The sequence below is a fragment of the Hylaeus volcanicus genome, chromosome 2 (assembly GCF_026283585.1).
Source record: "Hylaeus volcanicus isolate JK05 chromosome 2, UHH_iyHylVolc1.0_haploid, whole genome shotgun sequence".
NCBI classification, from domain to species: domain Eukaryota; kingdom Metazoa; phylum Arthropoda; class Insecta; order Hymenoptera; family Colletidae; genus Hylaeus; species Hylaeus volcanicus.
Window position 1 is genome coordinate 4,182,224 of NC_071977.1, and position 13,371 is coordinate 4,195,594.

The following is a 13,371-nucleotide window of genomic DNA, read 5'->3' on the forward strand; positions in this document are numbered from 1 at the left end:
ACTAGATTCTAGTCACGCTTTTCTTTATGTTTCTCTTTTGTTAAGCAATAAACCCCGTGTGCGGGTAAACGTTCGATGTGGTTCGTTCGTGGTCTTGTGGATCACCACACTTGCGATCGATTGAGTGTACCGATGAACAGAAGAAATTTAGAAGCAATATTATTTACGATAGAAATGTACTGTTTTTAATTTTTTATATTTTTTATTTGTGAGTAATAATGCTTGAAAATTTCTCCCTTTTTCTTGGAATTGTTGATATAATTTGCTGATTTTTTACTGAAATTTCTGTTCTGAATTAGCCTTCTTAGGATAAGAAAGATACTCGACTGATCAATTGAATTCGTTCCGAACTAAACACAAGGCAAATGTGAAAAACAAACAGTCTATGCTTTATTCGTCTGACTACCAGAAATAACATTCTATTACGTGTTCCAGCATCGTTCGAGTACACGAAATAAGTAATATTCGTACTAAAATAAAATGGATACGTTCAGTCTTCGAGAGATCTTATATTACTGCTGCGATGTGTCAAAGTGCAAAACGATAATATTACCCAAACCTATAAACGTCTATCTCGTATGTCAATGAAGGGAAAAACAGATATCGATCGCAAGGTTGATGACGCACAAGAACGGGGCTTCGAGACGCCAGGACGGGCGCGATGGAAAACGGAGCGCGTCCCTTGTAATCTCATTAAAAAGTCGTTAACGTGAAAATACTTGCAAATACTGTTTCCGTCGTGAAGGAGAGGGAAAACACGAGACACTGTCTGAGCGACGAGCGAACGCTTAATGGACAAATTCTTCGTCCGAAATGCAGCTGCCAAAGTGTCTGACTATTCGTCGTTTCGACTACTGCGGATGGAACGATTCGCGTGGATCGCACGAGAAATCTTAGACAAACCCTCTACAACCGCAATCAGATATTTTTAATTACCAATGTGTTATTTTGTTGAGAAGTCAGATATAATTTGGACTATAGAGGGTTGAAACGTCTGTGAAATGTGGCGTCATTGTTCGTAAACATTTTTGGAAAAGAATCGACTAATTCTTCTCAACTAATTGATCAAGTAACGTGACACGATTGAAAAATCAGTCGTTAGAATTATTAGTCTATCGCTTTTGACCATCATTGATTAAATTAAGGGTTATTCGTCAGTGATATCGAGTTAAAGTCGTCGAAAATTTCTTTTTTACATAATTAAACAATGTATCTATTTAGCAATATATTTCTAAAGATTTCTGTTTAAAGTTGACGAAATAATGAAGTCATCCAATAAAAATGAGACAAGTTATTCCAAAGTAGAGAAATAAATTTTCGACTATGAAAGTTGTACTTCGCAACAATTTCACAATAAAAAAAAAATGCAAGGTATTGAACAAAACAAAAATAATAATAAAATATCTATTCTCTACAAAGTCCAACAAACTCGTTAATTGTATCACTTTTTATTGATTACACATAACAGCAAAGAAGAAAATTTCATTTTTTTTCACAAAATATTCTTAAACAGTTAAATTGTTTGTACACGTAGAAAAGAAATTTTCGACTCGGAAGTTACCGATGAACAACGATTAACGAATTACGATCATCCATTACAATCGTATGCGTCAATCGTTATTTTGATTAAAAATTTGCCCAACGTTGGTCGTAGGATATCTCGATGAATTCATAGGTGTATCGTTCGTGATATAAAATTCATTCTAAAAAAAAGTGTTTTCTCGGTAAAAAAAATCTGAATGCGTGAGGAATGTTTCCAGTCTTCGTCGTGACACGAGTATATAAAAAAGATGCGCGATGGATGGACGCGATTCTGACTAAGAAATGAAAATACTGATCGCGGCTTACGATTAAACCCCCTATGTATTTTTGAAACACTATCTCATCTTACTATCGATACTTATCATTCATAAATGAATAGTATCAGCTACGTATAATCTGTTCACAAAAATTATTTCACAGTCTCTCACACCAGAGTAGGGGAACATAGAAGCGATCAATTTTCGTCTACCTCCCTGTCTAAGGGCCGCGCCATCAGACTCCGGTTGACGACGCTTAGTGTTCGTGAATGCTTCTATCGCATAACTATTTTCAGAACTTTTCTTCGAACCATGATTTGGGTCACAGAGGGTTAAATCGTTAAAACGAGAACACGATCGCTGGGCACGACGAGGTTTTAATCGGCAGTGTTAACCCTTCTATTTGAAATTTGGCCTTACTCCCTCGAGTTCAATAGCGTGATATCCACGATACCCACATAGACGCTTGCACGAATTTCTTTTTTTTTATATGAACACCCGGGCATACATTGTGCACTTTATACGGGACGAAAAGGTCTCGTTATATAAAATTTGCAATAATCGAACGTTCTATAATTCTCAATAAAAACGGTTAAAAACGATTGGTAAAAATCGAACGTTCTGCTATCCTTAATAAAAAAGTTGGTTGAAAAGCGATTCAACGTTTGAACAATTCACTGAGACACCGACGAAGCGATGAGGGGAAAGAATGATTCTTCGCAATTCATCTTATCTACAGGGTGTCCCTAAAGTCTGAACACATAGGAAATATCATTAATTACAATCATTTTTCGTCCACATATCAAATACGACTTTTCCTTAATCTCTATGTGTCTAGATTCTAAGGACATCCTATCGAACCTCGCGAAGGTTTAACAATTTTCATCCAGATATGGTGGTTATATAAAAGAAATTATAAGTAGAAAATTCGCGACACGATCGCAGAGAATTATCAAAAAAATTCGCGGTAAAGAAATTCTCGACGAATTGTTTCATGATGCAACGCGTACCAAGTACGCTGAAAAATTGTTGCGTAACGAAGGGGTCGCCAACCCCCTCAAAATCGAAACTGAAAGAGATAGCCATGTGTTTCGGGCTACCGTGTCGCTTCCATGCGAATAATACTGTCCGAGGGACGTGGTAAATTACAAAAAAAAAAGAGTCGATACGATCACACGTCGATCAGCACGTGTGTTCTGATAAAAAAAAAAAACCAGTTGGTAACGAAAGCAACATCATGGAATGCGTTCGTTTGTCTTCGAACGTGGTAACGGCGCAATATTAATAGATTTTCCTCGCGCGTGCAGGTCGCCAGTCGTTTCCCCGCGATAATAATTCATTCCTGTCGATACGTAGAACAACGCTATCTAAAAGCTTCGCGAGATATTCTTGGCCGGAAAAATTTCCATACTCTGTCGCGCGTTGTATATACCGTTCCGATACCTTTTAGCGATCGGGACGATTTATCAGCGTCGCGGCATTTTCGAAATAAATTTCTGAAAACACAGGGAAACGTTAGAAAGGAATTCGCGAACCGTGGGAGAGATTCCTGTTCGTCGTGCGCGCGCAATTCGATCTAGGATATATATTTCTCTTCTATATTCACTCTCTCCCCCTCCTATCGCCTCTTCAACGTTGATGCGTCCATTAGAAAAACACTCGGCTACAGACAAATTTGATTTGTTCGACGTTAGATTTCCCTTCACGGAGAACAGATCTCGTCCTCTCGTGGTTGATCATTTAACGAATTCGCAGCCGCTGGCGTAATTTTTATGCTTGTTTTTCGAATCCATAGCTGATTAACGCTTACATAATTTTACGATCAATTTTTTTCTTTTTTTTCATTCGCATCCGATTGACGATAATGTAACTTTGTCGTTTTATGTTCACAGCGAAGTAGTTGTTTTTATGTTTGGTATACATAATTACAGACGTTTATAAAGTAATGCTTCGGACTTGTTTTTACAATACAGATGTCTCGACTTAAGTAGTGGCAGGTGCGGGTGTGACTGCTTTATTTAACAGTTTTTTTTAACCCTTTGCAAACGGTGTCTAGACATGCTAATTAACACAGAGTTACGCTATTCAACGTATATCGTGACATTCTTTAGAAGTCATTACCATAAAACAACAATACATATCCACATTGATATCCACAATACATATGTAACGATTCGTTGAATTAAAATGAAATCCATGCACTGGATGAAGTCACTTTAGTCTGTGTTGTAAAATGTTGCAAAAAATGCGCAAAGAGTTAAATGTATTAAATAAATTTTGTTAAATTTCAGACAACAAAATGGCAACAATCATGACATTATATATTCTCGTTTCTATTAAAATTCTGGTGTCAGAATTCAGCGATAGCCAGCTATGGATCTTTTGAAAATTACACACGACTACCAGTCCGTTAATTGCTTCGTTAATAATTATCAGAAGTTGCGTTAATGAGTGACGGAACGAGGACGATGACTGTCGACGATCGACGGTCTCGATCTCGATACTCGAATCCCTAGATCGTCGTTCCCTATCACGGGAGCGAACCTGATCGCGTGGAAAGTTCCAAGAATTCGTACGAAAGTCTTACTTAAGAATCGACTATCTTCTCCTAGAGTAGTACAATTTAAGGACAGCTCGTAAACACGTGTTACTTAACGATATACCTTAGTGATCTCTTGATCGATTAACTCTTCGAGGTCCTGCGGCTGATCGTACGATGACACGAATAAATATGCCTTTTTTTTTATTCGATCGATGGAACGTACGCTCGCTTCGAGACGAGCACAATTTCTTTCAAATTGATCGACATTTCGAATAACGAATGAAGAGTGAATTGTTGAATAAAAATTCGAATTTTAGTTACAGAATGAAATTTTACTCCACGGCGAGACAATACAAATACTTTCGTGTAATTTTTCGAATAAAATTGGCGAATAAATCGTTATGCAGCGGTTTATTCGTCGTCTATTATTCGAATAGAATTTTGCCCCTCTCGACGTTTACGAAACGTTTAACGAATAATAAAATTAAAGCAAACCAATTGTTTGGTTTGGAAATGTATAAAAATAACAATGTAATTTGGTCTACCAAGCCATATATTCGTTAACTTTAGTAATAAATAATTTGCCAACGATGGTTGGATAGAAGCAAACCAGTTCCATCTCCCGGGAACAAGAACATATGCATGTATTCTTCTCAACCAATTTTATATATCATAAGTTTACTCCGCTAACCACATTTACAACATCTATACTTTTGATTTGCATTCACGTGTTCTTGAAGAATGACATTGGATAAGAGGACGATCAGTTCCTCTTTTTGGGAGAAAGAACATATTTTTGTTGGGTTCGTTTCAACAAATTTCGTTTCTACTAACCACTTTTACAATCTGCATGCTTTTAATTTATATTCGTTATACTGCATTCTTGTAGATCAAAATAACGTCGTTTATGATTAAACAAAACGTTAGACAGACTATATGCTAGAGCATTACTTGAACTATCAAAGTATTTATCAAAATTTTGTTTCTTAGCCGATGGTCCTCGAAAAATTAACGATCGAACGACGTACAGTTGTATTAGTAGTGTGTAAATATCTTGACCCAAGCGAATTTCCCCGTTGTGATCCTCCCGCGAAGGAAAGATGGCGGCGGAAATCCCGCCAGGCTCATAACGACGGGCGCGTCGCTTTCGAAACTTCTATTTACAAAACTTACACCGTGACAAAAGGAGAGGGAATTTTTGCGCGCAGTGTCGAGGCATCGAGGGATCGTTCTCTATCGTCGATGAGCGGAGAATTCACGCGACTATGGCATCGATCAAACCGTCGATTTCCCCTCGTCCAAAAGTCTCGGCGTAAAGACAGACAAAATTCTCATCTAGATGAAAACTTCGAATATCGAACAACGTGTGAAATCTATCGAATTATTTCCGAGTGATAGAGCAAAAATTTCAGTGATCTATAGATGCACTATAGAACGAACTCTAAGAATTAAAAACATCTTGATCATCGAAGCAGGTATTTCTGATATCATCTTGTATAAGATTGTCGTTCACAAAATAAAATTAATTGCACTCTTAAGTCGTTGTGTATTTAATTTCGATTACTATATAATTTACGTTATTCGGATATAGTTATTTTGTATGCACAAAAGATGGATGTACACTTTGTTCGTGATTCGAATAAAATTCTGCCCATCTCTGGTCGAGAACTTTTATCCAGACATTCAGAAATTTGTTCGCGAGGAAAAGTCGAGAGCCTGAGTCAATTTTGACGTTTGCAACACGATCGTGGTTTCAGGCTACGCGCAGCTGCCATCGAAGAGACGAAATCGTATAAAGAAAAGTGAGGAAGCGAAGAGCTGATCCTGATCCTGATCCAACGGGAATCAGTCTCGTCCTTTTCGTCTCGAACGAAAGGTCCCTTTCGCTACCCCTTCGGAAAATACTGAACGTGAGTCGTTTAAAATAAATACGCACTGATTGCGAGACTCGTTCCTCCTTAAACTATTGAGATTCGAGGCGAGAGAGGAACACGTGTACTCGTGATCCTCGCTGACAACGAGTTTTGTGACCCTTTGCACTCTCGCGGGTCGGGCTAGGCTTCTCCAGTTTTTGGACAAAATGGAATTGACGATCGCATCGACGTTTCGCTAACCATGATTAACACCTTGTTGAAATTATTATAATGCTTGAGTTAAAATTAATTTTTACTCGTAATAAATAAAGTGCCTTCAAGTTCAAATGGACGTTTCTGTTTCGCATTCAACTGTGGAAAAATAAGCGTTAATAATGGTTTTGGCTTGTAACAGTCTGTCAGCATGATGTTGACGATGAATGATCGGTTGGACGCGATCATCTGGGAATGATTAGAATCTCCTGATCTACGATTGTAAATTGCAAACGTAGTTTATCATCTGGCAATCAATGATGCCTGTCCAATTCTGGTTTCGACTAACCCGATAAATAATGCGAAAGAATATGTTATGCTTAAGAACGCTGTCGCTAAAATAATAATTAAGTTTAAAAATAATATTGGAGGGTGATGCGTACCGATGCACGTGTCTCCAAGATACGTTGGATCGAAGTAGCCTGAGTACGAAGGTCGACGAAACATGTCCTCGAATACTTGTCGCTTTCACTGGGATATATAGACACAAATGTCTAACTATCTTGAGATAAAACTAATATAAATTGAGTTGGGTGGCTTCGTTTGTTTCATTAGCGATTTTTTGTTCCGAAAATTGAACGTTTCGATTCCTTGTAGGTCTAGATTAGGAAGGAAACATCGAATTATATTTATCCTAGCTTCCTTAACCCCTTCATGTCCATGATATAGTTCTTAAAATATACTGATAGAATACGTAACATTGTAATGCAAACCAATTTGCATCACAGTTCTGCTCAATTTATATTTTGCTTGCAACTTCATTATATTTGCAATAAAATAGATTAATGTGCAGTGAAAATGAAGAATCTTCACTGTATCTAATTGCACAAAAGGGTTACTTTTAAGTACTCTACACGTATGGCATAGCATACATTATTTGTTGTGTAATTTTATTTCCAATTCGAAAGAGAAAGAAATCTTTTTTTATTCTGCAAGGGGTCGAATTGTAATTTTACAATCAACAATAAAATGTCGCTAATAAATCAAACGAAACCACCGAGTTCCATTCGAACCCATACAAAAGATATTAAAATAAAAAACGTTAAAGTAAAAACATTACGAAAAGTCAAGATGCAAGATCAGATCTTCGGTAGTCTACCGATAGAAAATAATAAATAAAAAGAGTGATATTTGTACAGTATCAGATCTCGATATAATCGTTAAAATTCTAATAAGTAAAGACTTTTAGCCAGGGAGATTAGATATTACTAAATAATAATTAGCTAACTACACCGCGATGAGTGATCATCGTTCAATAAATTCAAAACATGTTATTCAACCCTCCAGTTCCTATAGTAATTCTCTTAACTTCTATCTCTATCCAAAATCTAGAAATAAAGAAAATTTACGAAGAAAATAAAAATAAAAGAATAAAACGCAAAACAAATCAGAGCTTCGAGCGATCGTTTCGCGAATAAAAGTATCGAAATAGACGTTAAATTGCTCCCCGGAACGCACTCGATCCAGCAAGCTACCAATCTTTTCACATCGTATGCCAAACAAAAAGCTGCCCATCGGAACCGAAGAGTTAACACTAGATTTACGAAGGTTCTAATCATCATCGAATTTGTTGCTGCATTGTTTTCTTTCATATTTATAACTAGACTGCGAATGTTTATGAAAATAAAATCTTTGCAAACACAACTATAAAAATTGTACGCGAACAGAAGTTTATTCTACTCTCCAAATATTATAACATGAGTTTTGCTTTCAATATTTTTTTTTTATATTATTGCATACTATTTTGTAATTTCTTGCACAAAATTCTCGGTCCATTTATAACGTTAATTTTCTTTTCAGTCGCGTCCATATCTATCAGTGAAGAAATTTAGATTTATGCCTCTTCGTATGGATAAAAGTCAGCAAAAGTGGTTGGCGAAAAATGTAAATGGTTTCTGCAAGGTTTCATGTGTAATCCGGAATGTGTCGAAATGATATGGTGCTCCGTAAACCTAGTGTTACTCTACCAATCTAGATCGCTCTCGATGATCATGCACCGACAGCGTAACGCAGTCTGATTGCAACTAAAATTCCACGCGTCGTAAACAAAATATAAAAAAGAAAGAAAAATGATTTCAGCCCCAGCGATTGATTCCTGTTCGAATCGGAATTATTTCAAATCGTCCCACGATCTTGGAGCAACGCGTTGTGTACCGCGAATATAATCTCTCAACGTGAAAAAACAGCGCAAAGGGTCGCCGAACCGAATCGAGGAGCGTCGACAGCTTTTTCCCGCGTCCGAGTAAGGAACGATCGTCGCAGGACGAACCATCCTTAAACGGGTGTGTCCGTCTTTTCGTCCTTCTTCGGCTCCTTGACGTCCGTGCGGCCATTCACGTATTCCGTGCTCGCGTGTATCGGATTCTCCTGGCCACCCTGCGGCATTTTCTCGTCGATGATACGCGGGTCTTCGTGATCCTCTTCGTCCTCGTCCCCGGGGGTGATGTGCGCCTCGCTTCCTGCGCCGACACCGCTCGCAGCTTCCTCGTCGCCTCGACGCCTCGCTGCAACAAGCAACGCCACGATCGGTCAAGGCAAAAGTGTGTGCGTGTGTGGTGTATGTGTGGATTTCTATTTTTCTCTTTGGTTTAGTTTCTTTAAGTTTTTCTTTTCTCCGCAATTTTTGTTTTAGTGTTGTTACGCATGTCGTTCTTTGTGCGCTCGGTTCTGAGTTAGTGTTTCCCGATCTCGAGGATGATCGCTTCGCGTTACTTCTTACTGCAGGGCTTCTTAAACATTTCCTACCACCTCTTTTTAACCCGATTATCCGATTGAACGCAACTGAATTCTACGCAGACTATTTTAGAGACCATTGCGATGAGGATATTAATTTAATTTGTAGTAGTAATTATGAGTTCGAATACTTTGATTCGTTTAAGTAATAAAAAACTTGTTTTATGCTTTATTGAACCCTGACACGACTCCGTAAGGGGGAAGTTTAAGAAGCTCTGAGTTCTATTTTATGATCGTTTCAAATTTTTCTTTTGTTCTGGTATCTTGTAAAAACGTGCACAAAGGTTGCGCCTTTTAGGCGTTCAGCAAACGCGCGAGTTTCGCACAACGTAAACATAACGTAATTCGTCTCATGTCTGTCTCTGTCGATAAACCCAGATCGTTAACCCATTGAGCACTAACTAATCGGTTTTTATTCGAAATGAATGTTCACTTCCAATAAATTGTATAATAAAAATGTTCTACTAATAAAGAAAGAAAATCTTGTCGGCAAAGTTAGACATGTTCTATAAATAAGACACTGGCAAATATTAATCTCTAGACACTTATACAATATAAAATAACAGATGAAAGTACTGTAATCTGCTACGTCTACTTTCTATTAATATAAAATTATAATAACGTAACATCGAACTAGTCTTATTCATTAAAATCTGGGAATATTCCAGACCAGAAAAATCAAACAAATTATTCCTTGATTCGTAATACATTGTAAAATGGTCGAATTAAAATTACAGACAACATTACTTAAGTCTTTAATCTTCGACTTTATAATAATTGCTATTCGAATAAGTTTCAGCGCCGGTAAATAAATATTTCATCCGACCGCCTACGAAACGAGGCATCGGTACTCGATGGGTTAATGAAGCACTGATTCAAACGACATTTTACGATGAACGAATACTTTCCGTGGCTGTGTCCCCGTCGCGTTACTCGGGCGTTTGGATTCGAGCGCGAACCAATCGATCATCGAAGCGGTTAATAATCATAACATTCACAGGCAAGTCATCGCACTAATGTATATTTCAATCCAAGCAAGGTAAACGTGAACGGACGCGAACGTGACAAAATTGGAACACGTGATTAGCTAATTGTCGGCTAAAGTAACGTACACATCGAAATTCGTGTTACCAGGATGAAAAGATAATCTGTAGGTTGTCGAGCGGATTCAGAGCTGGAGCAGAGAGGTTTGGTATACAGATGGGCAAAATTCTGCACTGATTAAATGTCACGAATGACGAATATAGAATAAACAAAATTCGTGTCCACTGCGAATGAAATATTTATCATTAATTCTAATTGTAAAATTGAAAATATTTCACGGTGGACAAAGATATAGCTCAGTCGAATAATTAATTACTATATATATTATTTGGTATTTGATATCGCGGGGATAAAATTTTGCCCATCTTTGAATACGAGCATGCTTGATCTAAATCGAGGTAAAAGAGGACACGTTTGTCCTAGCTCTAATCGGGCGGGAGGATATTGTCGCGGGAGAAACGGGCGGAAAAGCGAATCGAAATAAAGAAAATTAAGATCGAGATGGGAAATTGGATTGTTCGACTTCGAACAAATGTCACCACACTTGCCTTCGCCGATTACTTAACGTTGCTTGTCGCAAAAGGAAACGCTCTCTACGCGCCCCCGTGAGGCTTGGAACTTACACGAATCGTCCCGTCGGGAATTTGTTGAACAAAGTGTTACTAGGAACACACCGAGTCAGTGTTTTTCAAATGCTTTTCATCGCGACCTAGCGATCGAATCAAACACTCGTCCAGTCTTCCTTGTTCTTTTTTCTCTTTTTAATTTGCAGGTTCGTTTAATTCGTGAAATTCACGCTTATGGGAGAACTTGTACTTTTCTGTTTATTTTCTCTTGTTTCTTTCATTTTTTTTTGGTTTTTTTTTTTTTGGGTTTAAATACGAGCATACTTCGGTTCGTTAACAAGCTACAGACCGTTCGGCGATTTCTCATTCGATTTTCCCCCGGTAGCAGTACGCCGTGGTAAACTTTTTTCACCCTGCTGGAAATTAGTTTCCTCTCCGTAGTAGGCCGCAAGGAACGAAGTTTGAAAAACACTGCGTGAATAATGGTGAATGCGATATAAATTAGGTACTATATATACATATGTATTAGTACATGCAGCGGAACTCGTAAGCACAGACCGTACATGCACACAAATGATCGTAGCATGTATCGATCGAACGAAGTCAATTTTAGAAGGTCTTTTTTTTTTTTATCTTGGACAATTTCGAAACGTTGATAACACTTTATCGACTGGGAATCTATTTATCGGCTTTTAATTACCTACGCGAATCTGTTAAGCGTATTGTTGGTTGTCTATTTACAACGCGGAACAATAACACTATATAAAAATTAATGCCAACCTGGATCAATAAATACTAACGTAGAAAATCTTCTGAATTGAAGACGGTGTTTAAATGTGCCGATAGTTGAAGCGTTAATTTCCATTCCGATCGAGATTTCAATTTCGTTTCGCGAGATCGACACCCTTCTGACGGAGCGAATATTTGATATCGGCGAATTTTCATAAGTTTAAATTAAATTTCAAGTGTTCCTCGCGCATATATTTTTTTTTAGAATTTCCTAATTGAAATTCATATCGAGAAAAAAAAAATAAGTAGAGGTGATTTGTGGTTTCAGCTTTCGTTTTTATAAATCGCGTTATCGACTTTACGAGGACGTAATTTTCCAAAAAAATATCGGTTAGAAATGTGACGGGTGAGCGAGCGATAAACGGATCATTCCGTGCAATGAAAGTTTGATTTGTTCATTCGTCACGCAGGCCTCGCTTATACGGTGAATTTTTGCCACGAATAATCGAATATCCCGTCTTTTTTTTCCCCTTCCTTTTACATATTATCGGGATATTTGTACGGTTCTTACCCCGCGGCGGTGGTTCGATCCGAAATGAATTTAAAAAATTTATTGAAAGCAGCGAAATCAGCGAAATCGATCGCCCGCTGGAATATATCCCCAGTTCGAAAGAACGATATATAAACGTATATTTAAAGCCATTTCAGCTTTTCACGCAGTGGTTTCCAAGAGGATAACGTTAAAAAAACTGTCAATGGAGTTTTATCGTGCACCTCCGAATGAAAAATAAACATTTGTTACTGAGCGATGCATTTTCCCACGGATTAAACTCGTTTTGTTCATTTTTATAATGAAAATATCGATTCAATTTGATTCGAATAAAACATTTGAGAAAAACGTACATTGGCTAGAACGTATTCGCACGCGGTTTTATGGTAAATGGAAATATCATACATTGTTTATTTCGATGCGCGATGAATAAGTTACCGTATTTTTTCGCGGATTCGCATTTATCTTGTAAAATTGACAGATTTTTCTCTATTCATTGAAATTACATCGTTATTGGAATTTCTTATTTTATATGTGAAATATTTCTTTCCTCTATCGAGTCAAAAAGCAAGTTGAAATTTAAAAACGTTCCTGAAATGCACAGCGGTTACTATATATTTATGTACAGTTGTTTCTAAAAGTAAATTGAGGACCTTTCATTTCATGTGTAAGAAACAATCCATATCTATTCATTAGACAATTTCTCACGCGAAAACTGTTACATCGGAAAATTTATGAATTTCTACAAATTGAATGAAACAAAAAATGTTTACAAATAGGGTAGGAAAGTTTCGAAAAATTGGCTTGCCAAGATACGTCTCTACCATTTAAGGGGCCACACGCTGGAGTACAGGGTGTGCAATGATTGAAAGTGTTTGTTCGTCGATGAATCGGGACGAAAACGTGAGATGGCCGAGGATTTGATAAAAAAATGATCGCGAGAGGGGGGAAATAAGTGGCGAGCATACGAGCTGATGATGAACGAGGAACGAGCAAATACTTTGCAGACGGGGGTTGTTTTTTGCTGCCTGAGGTGACTTACCCCTGGACAGTGTCATGCCTAGAGTACGGAATCGCAAGGTAATTGTTGATGTTTCTCCATATTCTTTACTTGGCCCGACTTGCATGCTGTCCTATCGGTAGCGGCACAACACACAAGACATTTGTATACATACAAATATATAGATGTAAAACAATAGGCATTTAATTATTAAGGTGGCGTACAGCTGGCAGAAATCGTTTTGCTCTCTAGAACATTACCTATCGCACACACGTCTATTTC

At 37.6% G+C, this 13,371-nt stretch overlaps 1 protein-coding gene across 3 annotated transcripts in view; it reads right to left on the reverse strand.

Moving 5' to 3' along the window:
* The window catches only part of LOC128872538 (fasciclin-3), a 431,525-nt gene that overhangs the window by 14,409 nt on the left and 403,745 nt on the right, over positions 1 to 13,371 (reverse strand). The window contains exon 8 of one of the 3 annotated variants that reach the window (XM_054115345.1): positions 556 to 8,971. The exons of the other annotated variants lie outside the window; for them this stretch is intronic. Coding sequence (XP_053971320.1) covers positions 8,742 to 8,971 — 230 coding nt within the window. The 3' untranslated portion in view covers positions 556 to 8,741. Of the gene's footprint in view, positions 1 to 555; positions 8,972 to 13,371 lie in introns of those variants that run through there. 3 annotated transcript variants of the gene reach the window in all.